Below are 20,030 nucleotides of genomic sequence, written 5' to 3' on the forward strand. Positions count from 1 at the left end.
TAATTCCGCTCCATGGGACCATAGAAACGAAACTTTCGCGTATCAAAAACAGCGGAACGTCTGCGATTGGTCAGATTTTCAATACGCGCAATCCGTAATACGCTCCATTTTGAAGAATGTAACCATATATTCTTCTGAAGAATGACTGTGATTGGTCAATAACGTCTAGTAAACTACCTTGGAGCGATTGAACCCGACAAGTCGAAAACGCTATAAATCGGCCGTAAGAATAAAGCCGACGGCACACGGTACGATTTTTCGTACTGGATTTGATAAGATTTAGTAAAATATTAGAAATGCTGCATTCTGATTGGTGCATTTTTAGTATTTTACTAAATCTTATCAAATCCAGTACGAAAAATCGTACCGTGTGCCGTCGGCTTTAATTCAGGGCCGCTTCGACCAAACTCCGATTAACTCAATCGTTGATTAAAATACAATTGGTCACACTGAATTATTTTGTCATGTTGGCAACCCTTTAATCAACGATTGAGTTAATCAGAGATTGGTCGAAGTGGCCCTCAAAAAGGCTAGACTTCTCTTGAGTAGAGACCACAGACTTCTATAATACACTAAACTGCTAACAGATCACAGATATCTATACTATAACTAGATCGCTAATTCCCATTGATTTTGTACATAAAATGTGTCACCGAAAACCATGTAATATGGCGGTCGCGCATGCGTAATATTGGTGGAAAACTATATGTTGGACACTTGTAGCCAGTTAATATTTAAGTTTTCACCTTAAACCTTGTACTTTTTACATTATAAACTTTTAATTTTGTAATAAAGTAAATATAAATATATATATAAATGTTATATACATATATTTTTAATCTTTATATATTTTTAATCTTCTATATATATTTTTAATCTTGATTTTAATTATATCATATACCTTTTAAATATATTTTGATATATTTTATCTTTAAAGGCTGTAATAAATTTTAATTATAAATGAAGAACATTATATATTATTTAAAAATAACTTATATTCAACTGTAAGTTTATACACAAATTACATACTTAGGCCGGTATTCATAGTCCGTTCTTATATTTAAAATCGTCTTAAAAACCCATTCAACCAATCAATGACCGCATTGCAGCTATTTGATTGGTTGAATGGGTTCTTAAGACGATCTTAAATATAAGAACGGACTATGAATACCGGCCTTATGTACATTGTACATAACATCAACCAATCACAAACGTGACTGCTGTCCACCAACGTTACGCATGCGTGAGAATTTAGTACATAAATTTCGTGGACATGTATTTGACGCAAGTTAGCGGTCTAGTATATAGTATAGATGTCTGTGAGTAGCAATCGAACATGATTGGTTTCTACTTTCAGGTCCGACCAATCAGCGTCGAATTACATCGGAAAATCTAGTAATGTTGCCCAAGGTCCATATTCTGAATCCTCTTTTATTGATAAAAGTGCCTTTAAAAGTGGCTTATAAGCCTTCTGATTGGCTGTAAGCCACTTTTAAAGGCACTTTTATCGATAAAAGAGGATTCAGAATATGGACCCAACTGTTGAGTCTGCTGAATGCGGCCAATGATACATGGTTCGTGTCCATAGACCTTACAGATATGGACTGGCAATACGTATCAGACTGTGTCCGGAGGAGGTTAGAGAGAGAAACATACTTTTTAGTACTTCTCCGGACACTGTCCGGACACTTGTAGAGAGAGAAGTACTAAAAAGTATGTTTCTCTCTCTAACCTCCTCCGGACACTGCTTCTCTACAGAGGTCCATATTCTGAGGCCGGTATTCATAGTCCGGTCTTATATTTAAGATCGTCTTTAGTTCATCTTCAGATAATCCATAGCCAATGAAATGATACATACAATATCTAAAGATGAACTTAAGACGATCTTAAATATAAGAACGGACTATGAATACCGGCCTGTATCCTCTTTTATCGATAAAAGTGCCTCTAAAAGTGGCTTATAGCCAATCAGAAGGCTTATAAGCCACTTTTAGAGGCACTTTTATCGATAAAAGAGGATTCAGAATATGGACCAGAAACTATAGGCAATTGCCAGTCCATACTTATAAGGTCTATGGCCGGTATTCATAGTCCGGTCTTATATTTAAGATCGTCTTTAGTTCATCTTCAGATAATCCATAGCCAATAAAATGATACATACAATATCTAAAGATGAACTTAAGACGATCTTAAATATAAGAACGGACTATGAATACCGGCCTATGTTCGTGTCCGAGCTATGGTTCATGTCCGAATTATTCACATGAGATGGACATGAGAGTTAGACAAGAGCCGATAATCTATCGTTCTGTTTTTGTCTCACCAACGATGGCAGACCACGCGGCGGTAGGCATGAGGCGAGCTAGCGGTGATTTTATATCGTAAAGCTCATGTCTCCTTCCATTCCTCGTCGGCCCCGTCTCATCTTTCACGCGCTACATTTTACATAATTCGGATAGGATTTCGAGACGACTTCGGGCGCCCAATACATAGAGACAAATTTATTTATTTATTATAAAGACATTTATAAAAAATGTTTTTTAATAAAACCTTTTCTTTTTATTTAAAATAATTATATTTGTATTTCATAAATGCTTGCAACTCTCATATTATTAATATTTTATTTTATATATTTTTTAAATAATTAATTCGAAAAATATACATGTCGATGCGAATGATATCTTACTTTGATGCATTTGCGTGTTAGTGTTAGACATGAAAAATATAATGTAATACAACATCTAGCGTATCGAATGCTGTGAACAGTTTTCTGGTAAAAAAATAAAGTTTCAATAAGATTACTCACACGTATACGGCACAATACAGCATCCAATGCGCTAGATGTTGTATTACATTATATTTTTCATGTTTTTATGATAAATATCATCCTGGCTCATGTCTTGATGAGATCGATAATTCGGATGATTAATTTTATGTAATCATTTTTTATGTAATCATGTTTAATTTTGAAAATAATAACAAAAAGATAGATAAACCAGTTTGTGAAACTATAATTCTTTATACGATGACATACAAAATAACTTCACATTAACAATAAACAGATTCTTTAATCTTTTATTAATATATAAAAGAATTACGTTTTAAAGTGTGATTTCGTGGCTATTTGATGCTATGAAACAAGTAATGCGCGACAACACGCTGAGAATAATCAGTCAGCGTAGCGAGCTTTACGTGTGCGCTCGGTTAACTTCGGACAATAGAAGGGCGCAGACAATAATTCGCTGACTCTTTCTTTCCCGAGCGGCTCTTTCTTTGTCTGCGCTCTTCTATTGCCCAAAGTTGACCGAGCGCACACGTATACGGCTCTTTCCTTGTGTGCGTAGCGGGCAGCGTCTCGAATCTGGCATCACTATCAGCGATTGAATTCACGATTATTCGTTGCCTGGAAGTACAGGAGGAAGGACAAGGAAGGACGGCGCCGAGTTTAGTGAGTATCATACATATAATTACTCATTATACATGTCATTTTAAATATATAAATGCTTATGTACTTTATTAATATTGAATTGTTGCAGCGTACATATAAATACAATGACGACGATGACGACGACGGGCCCGATGACCACGGCGACCACGGTGGCGACGGCCATGGCATCGGCCCCGATGACCACGGCGACCACGGTGGCGATGACGGCGACTTCCCCGACGACGGCGACGGCCCCGATGGCCACGGCAACGGCCCCGATGACCACGGTGGCGACGGTCCCGACCGCCACGACAACGGAGCCGATTGTATTAACCGTAAGTAAAGATTAATACATTTTATATTATAAATATTAATATTTTGACGGCCGCACATATATCACATGTGTAACAGCGGTCAACAGTGTTAATAAAAGAAATCGCGGAATGTTTTGCTTTGTCTCGCTTTCATGTATATTTACGAAAGCATGTTGTTTTTAGATATATATACATATATATATATATATATATATATATATATATATATATATATATACAGAGTGAGTCAAAAGTATGTTTTAAAAATTTGTAAGCGTGTTCCTGGATAAAAAGGAAGAACAAATGTTCATATGAACATATGGTCGCAAATGCTTTGTTGTCGAGATAATGGACATAAATCAGCAGTATCAAATAATGCTTTATTTGAACGTTTACAATTTTGTTATTGTTGTTCGTTTTTTTGTTTTTTTTTTGTTTTTTTATTTTTTTTGTTTTATCTCGACAACAAAGCATTTGCGACCATATGTTCATATGAACATTTGTTCTTCCTTTTTATCCAGGAACACGCTCACAAATTTTTAAAACATACTTTTGACTCACCCTGTATATTATATTATATTATATTTGACGCCTTGCACGAGGCTGTTTCAGAGTTCGCTTTTCGAGGGTAATATAATATTTATTATATATATAATATTTATCTCTTATTGCAGCAAGAACAATTACAATCGGTGATACAAGCAGCTGTTGCTGCTGCGCAGAAAAGATGGAGGAGAAGAAGAGGATGGAGAGATAGAAGAGAAAGAAGAAGAGGAAGAGGAAGAGGTAAAGGCCGAGGTAGAGGTGGAGGCGGAGAAAAAGAAATTTAAATTTACTATTATTAACTCTAAAAGTTAAAAATAATATATAAATAAATAAATAAATAACTAAAAAATATTTTTATAAATGTATTTATTTAATGTTAACTGTGCCCGAATTTTTTTAACATTTTCTGTCCTCAATTAATTACGAAGAACGTAAAAGCGCGACGAGAGGAAGGGGAAGGGAAAAGAGATAAAATCGTAAGCTCGTCGCGTGGCAGTCGCGTGGTCTGTCATTGGTGAGACAAAGGCAGAACGATGGATTATCGGTTCTTATCTGACTGTCCATCTCATCTGAATAGTTCGGACATGAACCATATCATAGACACAAACCATGTTTCGTTACCGAGCGTAATGGACATAGTTCACGTCCACTTTGTCAGACGGCGCGTCAAGCGTCGAGAAATGTGCCCGTCGAGGCTGGTGGCCGCTCTCAGGTTTCTCTTTGGTACGAGTATCGACTTGTATAACTGGCAGTATGGGCAAAAAGTGAAATTTCCCGGTGCCACAAATCGAAGACTTGTACACTTCGCTCTCAAGAATTGTCTCTTTATCTGCAATAGTCGCGATTTCACAGAAAACATGTCAAAATACAAGATTGTTATGGTTCGCCACGGCGAGAGCGAGTGGAATAAGTTGAACCTCTTTTGCGGATGGTACGATGCCAATCTATCGGATAAAGGTGTGTAAATCTCACTCGGTTGATCCGTCATTTTCAAGGGCAAAAGGTCGCGCAATTTTACGAGCTTCAGATGTTGAATGAATTTGAATTAATGACAATATGATTGTATATCTTTTGAAATCTATATTTTATGACATGAGAAAACTGTTGGAAATATAAAATATTTCATATACACACACAGTACATAAATACACACATGGAAAGATTGTTCTGACATTTGAAACTTTTTGCAGGTAAAAGCGAAGCTGTGTTAGCGGGAAAAGCTCTCAAAGATGCAGGCTTCACGTTCGACGTAGCTCATACATCGGTGCTTACGAGAGCGCAGGAAACTCTCAAGGCAATCCTAAAGGAAATCAATCAAGAGGATCTACCTGTCCAAAAGACATGGCGCTTAAATGAGCGACATTACGGCGGCTTGACCGGCATGGATAAGGCGGAGACAGCCACCAAGTATGGCGAAGAGCAGGTGAAGATCTGGCGGAGATCGTTTGATGTACCACCACCACCGATGGAAACGGATCATAAGTATTACGATACAATAGTAAAGGATTCGCGTTACGCCGATGGTCCTAAACCTGAGGAATTCCCCAAGTTTGAATCTCTCAAGTTAACAATCGAGAGAACGTTACCTTATTGGAACGACACAATTATTCCTCAGTTGAAAGAAGGCAAGAAAATTATAATAGTCGCCCATGGAAACAGTTTACGCGGCATAGTAAAACATCTCGATCGTAAGAAATTTTATTTATTGATTTATTTGTATCAATGTAACTGTACAAATTTACAAACATGCTTTTTGATTTTTAGAAATGACCAATGATCAAATCATGGAATTGAATCTACCGACTGGTATTCCGTTTGTGTATGAATTGGATGAGAACTTGAAGCCTGTTGTTTCTATGAAATTCTTGGGTGACGAAGAGACGGTTAAAGCAGCGATGGCTGCAGTCGCTGCACAAGGGAAGACAAAATAAATTATTAAACTGAGAAACATCTATATATCAATCTCTGAAGAACCCGTTACATGTCTGTTAAAAGTATATTTATGTATTAATCTAACTCTGTTAAAAGTATTTATATTAATTAATCCTTAGATTTTTCGCGACAGAATGTAACTGAAAAAAGAATGATAGATACATTCTTAGTTCTCCATTGTGAGGGAGACAAATATATATATGTATTAAACTTAAAAGTTTGTGTTTTAAATCTATTTATATCTTTTTGCTTGATAAAACATATAAATCAGACTATTAAACATCAAGTATTCATAATTAAAGATTCCTGCATTTTTCTTTTGATGTATTTAAAAATTTGAATATTTGTTAATATAAATGAAAAATAGCATTTATTCAGTTAATTCTTTTTATTTCAGTTTTTATTTCTTAATAACTGCCAGTATGCATAATCCATGTTAATATATATCTGACAAATTGTTATCTATTATATAGCAAAGTCTATTTTCTAAATTTTAAATTGTTTGCAAAGGGAAGACTTCATCTTTGACAATATTTCTTACCTATATATAATTACTGTACATAGTAAAAACTAATTATCAAATGCAGAGAGCAAATCATATAATTCTAATAGCGTAAATATTTTTTTTTGGCAAACGGCAATTTAAAATTTACAGTGTTTTCTGCATGCACGAGCATGATTGGAAATATTTATCGTTGTTTATCGCAGCTAATTTTAAACTGTAATTTTCCAAAAAAAGATATTTATGTTGTATATAATCTTTTTTTTTTTTTCATTTTTAGCAAGACTATTATACATTTATTATTATTCTTATTTTTGTAATTAAATTTTTATGCGTACATTATTTTATTTTTTTAACTTATTAGCTTATTTAACTTTCATATTTTCTTTATTCATGAGACGGCCAACTTAATATCCTCCTAAAAATAAATTGGTAAATGTCGGGAAATATTTGCCGACATAATCTAACATTCAAAAATATTTACAAAAAATGAAAAAATTAAATATTTACAGTTTACAAAATATTTTATTTAACTAAGAGGAATATTTTCATGTTTACGTATGTAAAGTTAGGTTCAGTTACATTCCGCGCGCATTTAAAGTTAGTCATTTTCGTCAACAATCAACGATAACCTGACAAGCAGCGTCCTTCAGCCTTCGCTTGAATCAGCGTCGTACAAGCATCATACAAGTGGGTTTACACCTAACCTCGTGATACATATGCTGTAATTCAAACATGAATCGCGTAGATTTAAAAATCGTATTGCTGGGTAACGCAATGGTGGGAAAGACGAGTCTTATGCAACGATACGTACATGATTCGTTTAACGGCAACAGACCCTATCAAAACGTAAGTACCTTGATTATAATATTATTACACTGAAGGAAAAGACGATTCGAGATAAGGAACAATTAGAACAAAAAAAACAGAAGAATGGTAGTTTTTCTTATAAAATTTTTAGAATCCTCCCCGATAATAGGACTATTCTTTTTAGCTCGCTTAAATTTAACATTATATAAATTTTTGAAGAAAGAGAAAGAGATGACGCATTGATGAAAAGTATGTGTAATATATATTTTAATGGGCGTCTTCAGCCTATTTGCATCTATTAATGCAGCTAAGAAGAATAGACCTAGTCAATTGTGAGCACTAATAAGGCGCATTGTTTCTCTTAGTCTATGCCATTATGGAAAGAAAATTGTAAAGTAATATTATAATTTGCACTGAGAATCGTCTCTAAATGGAAGGGAGGGCATCATATACAAATTAATGCAGTTGAAATTATACCGCAGACAATAGGCACTGTGTTTGCAGCGAAGCAAGTACAAGTGAATGGAGTGTCTCTTGTTATGGGAATATGGGATACTGCGGGTAGTGAAAAGTAAGTATATATGAATTTATTATATATGTATATATATACAAGGTGCGCCAAAAGTCTGGATACACCTAAATATCTCACAAACGGTGCATTTTAGAAAAAAATGTTTCAGGCAAAAGTTGTATGGTTTCAAGGGGGACATAAGGTGGTACCATTGGTTTGACCTTGAAGAGTCATTTGAAGGTCACTTCAATTTTTTTAAATGGGACACCCTATATATTTTTGCACACTTGTAGCTTATCTCGAGAGCTTTCCAAAACACTATAATTAAGTACCTTTTCGTTAAGTACTTTTTGAGTTATGAGGCTTGAAATAATTTCTTAATTTTACATAAACCGTAAAATATCTTGTAAAATATTCATTTTTCGATTATCTTACCTTAATACTTTTATGTAGAAAATAATGAGAGGAATCAATTGGTGTAAAGAAAACACATAGTTGTTTTTAAGAAAAAATATGGAATTGTTAATTGCAAATTACATATTTTTTCTTCAAAACAACTATGTGTTTTCTTTACACCAATTGATTCCTCTCATTATTTTGTACGTAAAAGTATTAAGGTAAGATAATCGAAAAATAAATATTTTACAAGATATTTTACGGTTTATGTAAAATTAAGAAATTATTTCAAGCCTCATAACTCAAAAAGTACTTAACGAAAAGGTACTTAATTATAGTGTTTTGGAAAGCTCTCGAGATAAGCTACAAGAGTGTGCAAAAATATATAGGGTGTTCCATTTAAAAAAATTGAAGTGACCTTCAAATGACTCTTCAAGATCAAACCAATGGTACCGTCTTATGGCCCCCTCGAAACCAAACAACTTTTGCTTGAAACATTTTTTTCTAAAATGCACCGTTTGTGAGATATTTAGGTGTATCCAGACTTTTGGCGCACCCTGTATACTTTTGTTCTGAAACTTTCAAACACTTGAAAATGATATACATTATGTGTTGTTAATATTATTTTAATTATTAGATATGATGCAATGACTAGAACATATTATCGTGGTGCAAAAGCTGCTATAATATGTTATGACATTACTAAGTTCAGCACATTCCAAAGGGCGAAGCATTGGGTGAGAGAACTCAGAAGTATTGAAGAAAATTGTAAAGTATATCTTTGCGCTACTAAGAAAGATTTATGCGACGAAGGTTTTGTATCAGATGATCCAGATTTGCAAAATACTGTAGAAAAATATGCAAAGGGCACACAGACTAAACTTTTTATAACATCCAGTAAGACAGGAGAGAATGTAGGTGAGGATGCATCATTAATAAATATTTCCTTTTTTGCAAAAAACTGAATTTATTTTTCATTTCTTTTTCTTTTTTTTACAGACAAATTGTTCGACGAAATTGTGCAGGATTTTGTATCCAATCCAGAAAATTTACAACAAGTGGAAGAAGCAATTGTTTTAAGCAGAAAATCTGAGAAAAGGTATTGTTGTACAGTGATCTAAAAAGATCGGTATTGATTTTCTATTGTTATACGATTTTTTTCATCAGATAATTTATCCAACTGAGATTATATATAATGTAACACATAAATATAATGTAATACTAAAATATATATATATAGATTTTAATGTAATTGTTAAAGACCAATGTGATATTATTTTGTCTAATAACTTTCAATAGCTTAGAATTTTGTATCGCAATGTTGCTAATTATCAGCATAGTATAATTGGAAATTTATAAAACCGGATTAAATACTAAACAAACAGTAAATTTTCAAAAAGTTGTGCAAGATATGTATGTATGTAAAAAATGTATAATTTAAGTGCAGCACAATATATAACAAAAAATATTCTTAAATGTACAAAATCTTCATTTAATTTAAAACTAATCTCTCGTCATCAAAAGTAATATTTCATCTCTCAATCATATCTCTATTATCGCTTATAGTTATTAGATTTAATCTTTAATTTTACTAGGCAGAATATTAACAATAATTAAATAAAAAATATTTTTACTTTAATCAATTTTGTTAACTTGTAATTATCTTTTGAAATTGATCCCAGAAAATGTTGAATAAAAAAGCTCAATTGCTAAAATGTATTTGTAAAATCTTTATTAGAACTTCAATATAATTTAACTTCAAATTTGCTAATCTATCAATGACTATTTTGAAAAGTAGGATATACAAAATTCTCTGGCTTGTTCGTAAACGCCAAAGAATATGAAACCACCAATAGTAAAACCGGTTACTCTCGGGAGAAAACCGGCAAACAGCCTAAAAAAATTGTTTTGTTAAAAGATTGGAAATAAGTTGATATTAAGGATTAGACAGAGATATATATATTTTACTCAATTCTTACCCCTTAGCACCATGATTTCTATAAACATCTTTCAACATTGTAGATATTTTAACTTCTTCTTTTTCCGCCGAAGTGCTCGACAACATAATTCTTGTCTTCGCGACATCTAATGGCGTTGTTAAAACAGCTGATATAGCAACTGAAAAACCAATATTATACACATAATAACAGTTTTCATAACTTTTCAAAGAAAATTATTTCATCAAGTTATTACCTGATGCAGCCCCACACACGGCACCCTCCAAAGGATTGCACTCTCGCTCTACTTGTCGAGTCCAACAAAGCTTGAAATATTCCCACAATGGCATCTGAATCACGCCAAATGGTAAATCCCGAAGAACGGTACTTCCATAACCGCGGTACAATGTTTTTAATCTTAACTGATGTGTGTCTGATAAGAGCGCTTGTTTTCTTTGCTTAATTACTTCCACTGGTACCCGAACCAAGCAAGCAGTCTAGTAAAATTAAGTAATCCTTGATATATTTGTGTAATATTTTTAAAATTATATAATTTATATAAAATGCTATTTCTAATAATACATATTTACATCATTTAATGTTAAGCAAAAATGTAATATGTTAAAATTTTCCAATTATATCACTAATGATTAATATTGCAATAACTTACTACTTCAGAAGATGATGCCGCAACCATGTGTATAAAGGAGTGATACTGATCTGGTATATACGGTTGTGAATACTGTTTTATTCCCTCATAAGTGATAAAAAATATAGCAGCTAATAACAATATTCATTTATCTTCAATAAAATGTTTTTTTTTTTGCTAATATATATAATTCTATATTTTAATGCAAACTTGTACCTGATGGAGCAGAACCTAATATTACAGGTCCTACACCTTTGTACAGTTGTTTGAAACCACCAGATTGGAAAAATCCATGCTGGCTTTGTAGTCGCGTTTTAAGAGTATCCAATGGAAAAAGCGTCACGTCACCAACGATCCCTGCAAGAGCACCTGACTGACGTCAAATAGCGATTATTTTTTAATAAGATTGAACTGACTTTTGTCTTAGAAATTTAGTTTACTGTATATATTTTAATGTAAATTAATAGAAAGATAAAACTTATAAAATTACTTATAAAATTTTGAAACTTTAATAATACAAATGACATATCTATGCTGTTATTTATGACACAAAAAAAAAGATGCGTAACTGGCTTAATTCATAAAAATTTATTTACAAAGTATATATAGTAGATGTATAAAATTTATTCAGGGTAATATACAAGATTAGCACAAGAGATAGTAAAACATCAAGTTACGGATAATCAGTAATAGATAAAACGACACTTACGATAAACGATGTGAACAAAATATTTCTCTTGGAGAGATTCGCAGCAGATTCCTCTTGTTCGTGAAACATTTCTGCCTCATGTAATACTCTATTTCGGCGTCCGATCCGATCACAGGGATTCCAAGAAGCGTCATCGAGCTGATAAGGTGAAAAGTGATTTCTAATCAAAAGACTACCTCGTGTCGTGCGTTAAAATCTCTCGGTGTAGAAAACTTCGTGCACAATCATGATGATCGATATAATAGTTATTATAAAATATTGAATATTTTGGATCGTACGTGACCTTCAAAATCTGTATCGTTCATGATGGCTGCGTTCGGCAGGAAAAGCTGCTTTGCAACTGTTGTAAAATTCGGGAATCTGATTAGTGTATGCTCTTAGATTCAGTCAAAATTAAGAGCATACACTAATCAGGCTTACGAATTTTACAACAGTTGCAAAGCAGTTTTTTCTGCTGAACGCAGCCGATGACATGACGCAACAAATGATGTAAGCCGGCAAGAAAACACGTGTTTTGTATAGTACATATATTACGCGTTCAGTCCGTCGTCTGCTTCAAACCTAACCTCTACAATTATCCTAGCCTTCAAAAACAGTGGTTCTCAAACTCTTACATATCGCTATTTCTTCAGATTCTTTCCATTCAGCTGTATCAAGGTTACCCGAGAAATCTTGCGCCCTCAAAGTGAGATGAATTATAAGTAAATGAATATATATAAATTATATGATATATATATATCATATATATTACATAAGAGAGTCATGTAAAAAGAAGCAAATGAAAATGAAGGTGCATTTAAAGAGAGCATCGGCCAGTCACCTGTCAAACGAGTCACCTTATAGTTGTCACGCGCAAACGTCAGATGGTATTAGAAGAACCGCAGAGGAGTTTCCGCGCATGCGCAAATTGAGACCGATGTTCGCAGCAGTAAATACGTAGATACTCCGAAGTGCGAAGTGTCAAGATGTCGAGATGTGTGCGACGTTGATGGAGGCGCGGGGAAACGCCAACGAGAACACCTCCTTCGACGATGCAGCGACGGCCAAGACGGTAGTAGAACAACTCGTGGATCATTGTATCGATTCAGATAGAATATAATTGCGACGCAATGGAGCTTGATCTCTGACAATCTGCAAGAATGCCGTGAAAAATCTTATGCGATTTCTTGCCACTTAATGATAATAAAGCCGATATCTCCGAATTATCTGTCTGTCATTGCAGTGCGAACAATTACTGATAAGTTGTCCATCAGGTATGATTGGAACGAATTGACATCGATGATCATTTCCTCGACACATGCGTAAATCGATACATATACTCAAAGAATGACAGAGTATCTACGACGATCATGATATGTGTAGCTGGTCGCAGGTGGTCGCGGAGAATACACTGAGCGTACACGTGTCTGTTGACAGAGTGTGTCTCTTGATAGATAATCGACTTGTGATATCTACGTCTTGCACAAAATCTAGATTACGTACGTAGACCCATTTCAATACACGATAGACCAATGATATATAACACCAATCGCGGGGAAATAACGATGCGTAATGAGAAAACGCTTCTTATTTTATATGCATGACTACTTAACTAAAAGAACTTTTATATATAGATTTATTAACAACATGTCTTAATGCAGGAGTAAATTGTAAATATGTGCCACATCCATAGAGTTTTCTATGATTATTCAGTGTGACTAATTCTAACAGCTTAACAACTAACAACAAAGTCTCCTATAATAAAATGTACGAGAATAATGGTACAAATGATATGAGAGAGTTCAATGCGACGGATGTTACTGACTCTATTTTGTACACTATATTGGTAAACGATCTCGAGACAGTCTCGACGAGCATGGCGAGTACAATCTACAATGAAAACACGTCCACGACGACATATGCAGAATTGACGCAGGAAAATGAGAGTAACCAACGATTATGGAATCTATCTAAAACTGCTGTAACTTCACTGTCTGGACCCACAGCGATACCATTTAATATTTCTAAAAGTACCACAATATACACCTCAACAACCGAATCTTTCGATGAATTTGGTCCACCAGAAGGAGTAGAATATATTTTTGTGCCACTCGGTGTGGTCGTCTCTGTTATTATATTATCAGCTGTGGTATGGGTAGCGATATCACTTTTGTCATTATCTCGTGACGTTTTTACCCTGCTCTATTTTTGTTTATAAACACTAGTAACACTAGTAGAAAGATATGCAGCATACAACATTCTAAATACTAATCATTAGAAATTTAAAGAGACACATTATTGTAAATATGTACATGTTTTAACAATTTTTTTGTTGTAATTCTATATTGTTTTATAAGAAAGGAATACATATAAATGCAAGACATAAACTATACAACTAATAACTATACAATTTCAATAAAACATTTTTTTTTTAAACAATGCTTCATCCTGCTTTTTTGTTAGGTATAAATAAGATTTCTTGTAATTTAACTTGTCTTTAACTTTGTCTTTAAAGGTACTGATTATATCGAGGAAGCGCAAGTTGGAGCGTTTAAGACATAGACTTATGCCAATGTACAACTTTGATCCTGGAGAAGAGGAAGAGGATGACTGGGAGACTGAACTGTTGGACGAATGCTACAGTACACATCAGAGACGAGTGTGTAAGATTATCTTCACTTGCGATTCATGCAAGTGCTTTGAAAATAAGAATAAATTAATTTTACAGCAAGGATACCAATCCATGGATACCGAAGAGAATGCAGAACTGTTCAGTGGTCATTAATAGCACATTTTTTGCATGGCATTTGAATCATTTTTATGCTCTATGAGTACCACCATAAAAACTCTAAATATCAATTATTTAATATTTATTACTATTCTATATATGAACTACAGTTCTTACACATTAATGGAATTTATGACTTGAAGTTAAAAAAAACATTTTTTTTATACAAAGATTCTCTAAAAGAATCAGTTTTATTAAAAAAAATAATATATTATAGAAATATACTTAATAATTCCAATTCCTCAATCATTTCTTAGTCATTCTTATTTAGACTATACGCACATCCTACTATCTTGTCAATATCAAGTATTATACACATTTGCAAATTTTGAAATATTAACCAATCAATATTATGTACATAGATATTGACTTTTACACAACTATTTCACAGTAAAATATACGAGTATAAAATTTGTCACAACTCTATTATTTATATGTAACATATTTTTTAATCATATTCATACTTCCTAGTATCATTTTTTGGATTTTATTTTTTCCCATCAAAATTTCTTCTTTTGCACGAATAAGTTTTAGAAACAATGTCCTTCACACATATAATATATATAATTGAAAATTAATTATCTATCATTGTTTATATTAAGTATCGCTACAATTTTGCAAACTATCAAAAAATTTATTTTCTATTAAAATTTTTGGAAAAATATAAACACAGAATTAATAAGAGTACTTTGAGTTTATTTACTTTAATACAAATTTGACATTCACACATATGCTTGCCTCAAAAACGACAGTAATGTACACTCATTAAGAAAATGTATTAATTAGAAATAGAACACTAATATAATATTAGTGTTATTAATTAAAAAAGAATAGTCCCTGCATATGTTACATACAAGAAGTATTTTTTTTATCTTTCTCTATCTCTTACAATATTAGATTGGTATGAAGTTCTTTTTTTTTCTTTTGGCTTCATGAATTGTAATACATATGTAGGAGAAAAGGAGGTAGCAAATATGTGACAATACTATCTATACTGTGAGATTTTTTTTAATAAGATTATCAAATCTCACTTTTAGTGTCAATTAAAAAAAGTTTTTGAGATCTGTATTTTAATCCAGTCCTTTACTGTTGAAAAAAGTTACACGTACGTAGTCTTAGCACTTAAAAGTATGATTTCATTAATTATTAATAGTAGTAATGTCAAGTAAATATAAAAAGAACTTAATAAATTCGCGTAACACAACTTTTGTATCCTACGTTTCTCTTTGAATTTGTTAGCGTGTGGCAATGTACACCATATTTTATAGAATTTCTTAGAGAAAATTCTAATAATTGGTTATAGAACAGTGCCTACCACTCGATTTGCTCAAAAATTCCCGAGTTAGAATAAGAAATTAGAGTTTAAAAGAACTTAACTTTAATTAAAACGACTTTGTTTAAAGATCTTCGAAGGATAGGTCAGCTGTGTTAGTTTCATCCTCCCCTATTGCATCCGAAGATGCTTTTTCAATTTTCCTCTTCTTCTTCTTCCTCTTCTTGTTCATCTTCATCCTCACCAGTAATCTCGGGTTTTTCTTCTGTTTTTTTCGGTCTTCCGCGACCGCGTGGCGAAGTAGTTGTGCCTTTTGGTGGTCCTTGCTGTAAATTTAATACAATTTCTTTGTAAATATAGACCAATCGTTAATATGAAAAAATCGCGCATTTACATTCATTGAAATATTACACACAAGTGTTAACATTCTAGTATTTGCCATGTACCTTCTTCTTGTGGGAGCCCTTAGGTCGACCCCTTCCTTTTTTAACAGGTCCAGGCGGCGCATCGTCCTCGTTATCAGATTTCGCCGGACGTACCGCGTTATTTTTTTCCGCAGCGGGCCTACCCCTCTTTTTGGGCTCTTTAACTGCGTTCTTGTCCGCTTTGGCAGGCCTACCCCTCTTCTTTTTTTGCTCCTCTACCACAGGCGAATTGTCGTCTGACATATTTATTGTCCTGTTTCACTGTAAAATAAGAACAATATCGATTATCTCACGCAATGTTTTCTCTCTTTTCAGATCGTATCGTCTCCAATAAGATAAATTAGAAAAAGTGAAGAAATTCTGAATCATCTGTGTATACATTTACGTATATTGTGTGTGCAATTAATGTAAAAAAATAGTACAGTTTATTTAATTTCTATCAAGATACTAAAAAGATGTGTCCTTTATTCGCGAATAATTGTTCTTGCAAAATTAGTACCGTATATCGGTAAAAAAAAGAAAATAAATATATATCATCAAAATGTATGTAAATATATCTTTCCAAGGATACATTGCGATCTTATAGTGAGAGAGAGAAGCGAGAAAACAAGCTCGCGTTGTATCGCTGTTATTGAATATGAGCGATAATGAGTCTCCGAATCTAAGAAAAACAGCAAACAAAATAAAAAAAAAGCAAATATGACTATCGATCTTCCGATATTTTCTTCTCGCGCGCTTCTCCGAGTATCGGGGATCGCGACGAGAGAGAGAGAGAGAGAAGCGCAAACTCGCCGCGAAAATCAGTACTATCAATTGCGCGTCTCGCGGTACGGGCGGCGCGCATAATTTGCGTTGTAAAAACGGTCTCGGTGGCCGCCAATGATATGGCGCACGCGGCACCGATGCGATCCAAAAAATATAACTCGCACTCACGATTAATCCGACAACGATTTATTTTCGTCCCGCGAGACCGTCCACGATGACGGATGAAAAATCGCTCGGCGTCGAACGGACGAATCGCGGGCGAAAAGCGGCGATCGTATCGACGCACGTCGAGAGGCAACGGCGTCACGCGACGGCCTCTCTCTCCCCAAAAGTTCCGCGCCCGCCATTTTCAAAATTCGCAAACGGCCGCATCGAGGTCGCGGTCGCGACCGCGACGTCACGTCGCGCGTCTCCCGCGACGAAATCGCGCCCCTCGCGATCGGCGATTTTTTCTCGAATTTTTGGCGGCCGCGAAACCGCCGACCCGCGCGGCAAAAGGCGAAACGCCGGGAGACTCGAGGCGACAGGACGCTCGCGCTCGCCGGGGACGCCATGAGAGAGGCGCGAATCATGGCGTCGCGAGTCGTGTGCGTGTACCTCCGCGGTGGCGTCTCTCCCGATCGGTAGGAAGGCGCGCGGCGCGCGTCGAGCCCGCTACCCATCCGCCGATATCTCTGCAAGTAACGACCCGACGCGGTCGCGGGAGCCGCCGAAAAATCCTCCGCGGACCCGGCCAACCTTCCGGCCCGTACTTTTACGTCTCGCGCGCGCTTGTCGCCCTTAATAAATACATAGCCGTGTCCCGTGGAGAAATTTATTCGAGGGAGGCGCGCGAGGGATACGCGGCGTTGCACGCACATCACACTCACCTCACTCGCGTCAACGGGGAAAATATCGCGTAAACGGCACACACTAATCCTCCCCGCGGAGAACAAAGGGTGATATCGCGCTCCGGTTGCTTCGCCGGTTGGTTGCACGCGTCGTGGCGTGGCGGCGGCAACGGCGGCAACGGCAGCGGCGGCGGCGGCAACGACGGTGTCTCGCGGTCACGTCACGTCGCCTCGCCTCGCGTCGCGTCGTATCGTACCGTACCGTATCGTATCGCGCGGGATGCTGCGGCTTCCACCAACGCACCACTCTAGCTACCAAACGCCACTCGCTCTCGCTCGTCTACTCGCGTTATGCGGTGCACTCGGCACGCTTCCCGACTCTCGCTCGCTTCGCCGCCGTATCGCCGTATATTAGTAGGCGCCGCTGTGCTTTCTCTCTCTCTCTCTCTCTATCTCTCTTCCCGTGCACTCCGCCATACATATGAAGCGCGCGCGTACCACGCACACATACACGTACACTCGTACGCCCCGCCGAATACTACACAGCCACCACTCTTGCCTCCGTGACGCTGGGCCGGCCGGCAGCGATGTGCGCTACTCCGTTTCTCCGGAGAGGAGAGACACTCTCTCTCTCTGTCTGACTCTCTATTGTCGGGAGGCGGCGGTTCGTCGTTAAGTCGAGTCGTCGTCGATATACATAAGCTTATGATTTACGCGACACACACATGCACGTATATACGAAGTTAACTTACCGGGAGAATGTGACGGAACCGCGCAACTGACCGACGACGATGTACTGCGACGCGATTCGTCGAGCCGTCCCGAGCGCCTCTCCCCCCCACTAGAGCGGCGGGTCGGAGCGCGCCAACGAATTCCCGCCAAAAGATCGCCCGCGTATCGCCGGTATCGAAAAATCGTCCTTTTGTCTCGCGAGAACCAAGCCGGATATCGCGACGCGGACGGGTATCTCTTTCCTTTCGCTTCTTCTTTTCCTCCTCTTCTTCTTCTTCTTCTTTCCTCGCCGAGCGGGGGAGGAGGAGGACGAGGTGGAGGCGAAGGCGGAGCGGGATCTTTCGCGCCGGAGGAATTTGGCGCGCGGGATCGAGCGATCGGCGATTTGGCGCCAACGACAAGGAGCAATGGCGGACGACTATTGCACGTTGCGTGCCTTATTCGAGGGAGCAGCGTGCGTCGATAAATGTATCTTGTAAAAACGTCGTTAATATTCTCTCGATAAATACCGAGAGGAGAAACACGAGATACGCTGATATTAATAATAATCTGAGCGGTTTATCGCGACGCGCATGTGTGTATATGCATATGTATACGCGAGTGTATAGGATTACGTAAAAAAAAAAAAAAATCACATATACACGATGAACGTCGAATAGTCACGAGCCGGTTGTAAGCGTTGGAGGACGTTGACCCCGCGATCTCGCGATTTGCATGTATTTTCAACTACTATCGAGACTTGAATTTCATCGATGTAGTGGAAGTAATTTCAGCCCGTCCAATCAATACGATATACATCGGATTTATGCGAGTGTGTATTATTGAGTTTTATGGATTGAGACTCGCGATGGCGGAAGTTGTTGTAACGAATTTCCGCCATTACCCCTCTAACTCGAACATCACTCACGTCGATTGCGATATTATTCATTCGAGAATAATTAAATAATGAATCATTTATTTTCTTTTGCTTATATTTTTTGTACAATTATACAGCATAATTATATATAATTAATAATCATCGCGTCGTTCAAGTACCTGCAGTGAAAAATGCTACTCATTAAATATCTCGATATTTTATTCATTCGTTATTAATTTATAATCATAATACCTACTCGATATCGATCGTATAAAATTCTCATACTATCGCATTTTTTTTGGTGAAATAGAAAAACAAATGAACGATACACAAACCTGTAACAAATACAAAATAACCTACAAATATTTATATTTAGGTCCGTATATCCAACGAAAAACGCATATATAATACAAAGGCAGAGATAACTATGGCGCTTAATTAATGATAAATTATACAAGCGTAACAAGGATTTTAAGTGGCGTTATTAAAGATGCATTATTTGCAAAGCGATATAAAGAGGAAAAAATAACGGTGAATAAAAGCAAGGAATTTCGATTGCGATGGAGAAAAATTTATGTAACGTGTTTAATGCAATATCGATATCGAAGCTCGGACGTTAATAGTTTATATGCACTTTATATACACCCTG

At 36.1% G+C, this 20,030-nt stretch overlaps 6 protein-coding genes across 18 annotated transcripts; 4 read left to right on the forward strand and 2 right to left on the reverse strand.

Annotated features, from left to right (window-relative positions):
- Positions 1-3,031: 3,031 nt before the first annotated feature.
- Positions 3,032-4,637, forward strand: LOC145969251 (uncharacterized). Its single transcript, XM_083095219.1, has 3 exons — positions 3,032-3,448; positions 3,537-3,762; positions 4,416-4,637. Exons 2-3 carry the CDS (start codon positions 3,553-3,555, stop codon positions 4,569-4,571), a joined length of 366 nt encoding a protein of 121 aa, XP_082951345.1. The 5' UTR covers positions 3,032-3,448; positions 3,537-3,552; the 3' UTR covers positions 4,572-4,637.
- A 358-nt stretch (positions 4,638-4,995) lies between these two features.
- On the forward strand, positions 4,996-6,436 carry Pglym78 (phosphoglyceromutase 78). Its single transcript, XM_083095094.1, has 3 exons — positions 4,996-5,244; positions 5,478-5,975; positions 6,052-6,436. Exons 1-3 carry the CDS (start codon positions 5,145-5,147, stop codon positions 6,216-6,218), a joined length of 765 nt encoding a protein of 254 aa, XP_082951220.1. The 5' UTR covers positions 4,996-5,144; the 3' UTR covers positions 6,219-6,436.
- A 671-nt stretch (positions 6,437-7,107) lies between these two features.
- LOC145969220 (ras-related protein Rab-24) lies at positions 7,108-9,908 on the forward strand. The gene is made up of 4 exons (XM_083095159.1): positions 7,108-7,570; positions 8,014-8,102; positions 9,076-9,356; positions 9,438-9,908. The coding sequence occupies exons 1-4, from the start codon at positions 7,457-7,459 to the stop codon at positions 9,557-9,559; spliced, it is 606 nt and encodes a 201-aa protein (XP_082951285.1). The 5' UTR covers positions 7,108-7,456; the 3' UTR covers positions 9,560-9,908.
- Positions 9,909-10,153: 245 nt separating this feature from the next.
- Positions 10,154-12,572, reverse strand: LOC145969192 (mitochondrial S-adenosylmethionine carrier protein). Of its 4 annotated transcripts, none has more exons than XM_083095132.1 (7): positions 12,554-12,572; positions 11,734-11,871; positions 11,241-11,397; positions 11,046-11,155; positions 10,632-10,872; positions 10,418-10,556; positions 10,154-10,332 (listed from the first exon to the last, which is right to left on the reverse strand). In XM_083095132.1, exons 2-7 carry the CDS (start codon positions 11,800-11,802, stop codon positions 10,221-10,223), a joined length of 828 nt encoding a protein of 275 aa, XP_082951258.1. In that variant the 5' UTR covers positions 11,803-11,871; positions 12,554-12,572; the 3' UTR covers positions 10,154-10,220. The 4 variants fall into 4 exon arrangements, with proteins under 4 accessions (XP_082951258.1, XP_082951250.1, XP_082951234.1 ...); XM_083095124.1 differs by lacking the exon at positions 12,554-12,572 and adding an exon at positions 12,348-12,431; XM_083095108.1 differs by lacking the exon at positions 12,554-12,572 and adding an exon at positions 12,154-12,244 and having other exon boundaries at positions 11,734-12,073.
- LOC145969225 (uncharacterized) lies at positions 12,091-16,740 on the forward strand. Of its 6 annotated transcripts, none has more exons than XM_083095172.1 (5): positions 12,360-12,784; positions 12,956-13,211; positions 13,374-13,867; positions 14,228-14,371; positions 14,441-14,746. In XM_083095172.1, the coding sequence occupies exons 3-5, from the start codon at positions 13,478-13,480 to the stop codon at positions 14,495-14,497; spliced, it is 591 nt and encodes a 196-aa protein (XP_082951298.1). In that variant the 5' UTR covers positions 12,360-12,784; positions 12,956-13,211; positions 13,374-13,477; the 3' UTR covers positions 14,498-14,746. The 6 variants fall into 6 exon arrangements, 5 of the variants coding, with proteins under 5 accessions (XP_082951323.1, XP_082951331.1, XP_082951298.1 ...); XM_083095182.1 differs by having other exon boundaries at positions 12,987-13,211; XM_083095197.1 differs by lacking the exon at positions 14,441-14,746 and adding an exon at positions 16,514-16,740 and having other exon boundaries at positions 12,224-13,211; positions 14,228-14,375.
- Positions 15,176-18,678, reverse strand: D1 (D1 chromosomal protein). Of its 5 annotated transcripts, none has more exons than XM_083095257.1 (3): positions 18,546-18,678; positions 16,220-16,459; positions 15,176-16,099 (listed from the first exon to the last, which is right to left on the reverse strand). In XM_083095257.1, exons 2-3 carry the CDS (start codon positions 16,439-16,441, stop codon positions 15,968-15,970), a joined length of 354 nt encoding a protein of 117 aa, XP_082951383.1. In that variant the 5' UTR covers positions 16,442-16,459; positions 18,546-18,678; the 3' UTR covers positions 15,176-15,967. The 5 variants fall into 5 exon arrangements, with proteins under 5 accessions (XP_082951383.1, XP_082951391.1, XP_082951372.1 ...); XM_083095265.1 differs by lacking the exon at positions 18,546-18,678 and adding an exon at positions 18,311-18,476; XM_083095246.1 differs by lacking the exon at positions 18,546-18,678 and adding an exon at positions 18,056-18,211.
- Positions 18,679-20,030: the final 1,352 nt, after the last annotated feature.

Source organism: Camponotus vicinus, unplaced genomic scaffold, assembly GCF_025532165.1.
Source record: "Camponotus vicinus isolate PSW18456_S1 unplaced genomic scaffold, iyCamVici1.0 SCAF_1, whole genome shotgun sequence".
Lineage (NCBI taxonomy): Eukaryota > Metazoa > Arthropoda > Insecta > Hymenoptera > Formicidae > Camponotus > Camponotus vicinus.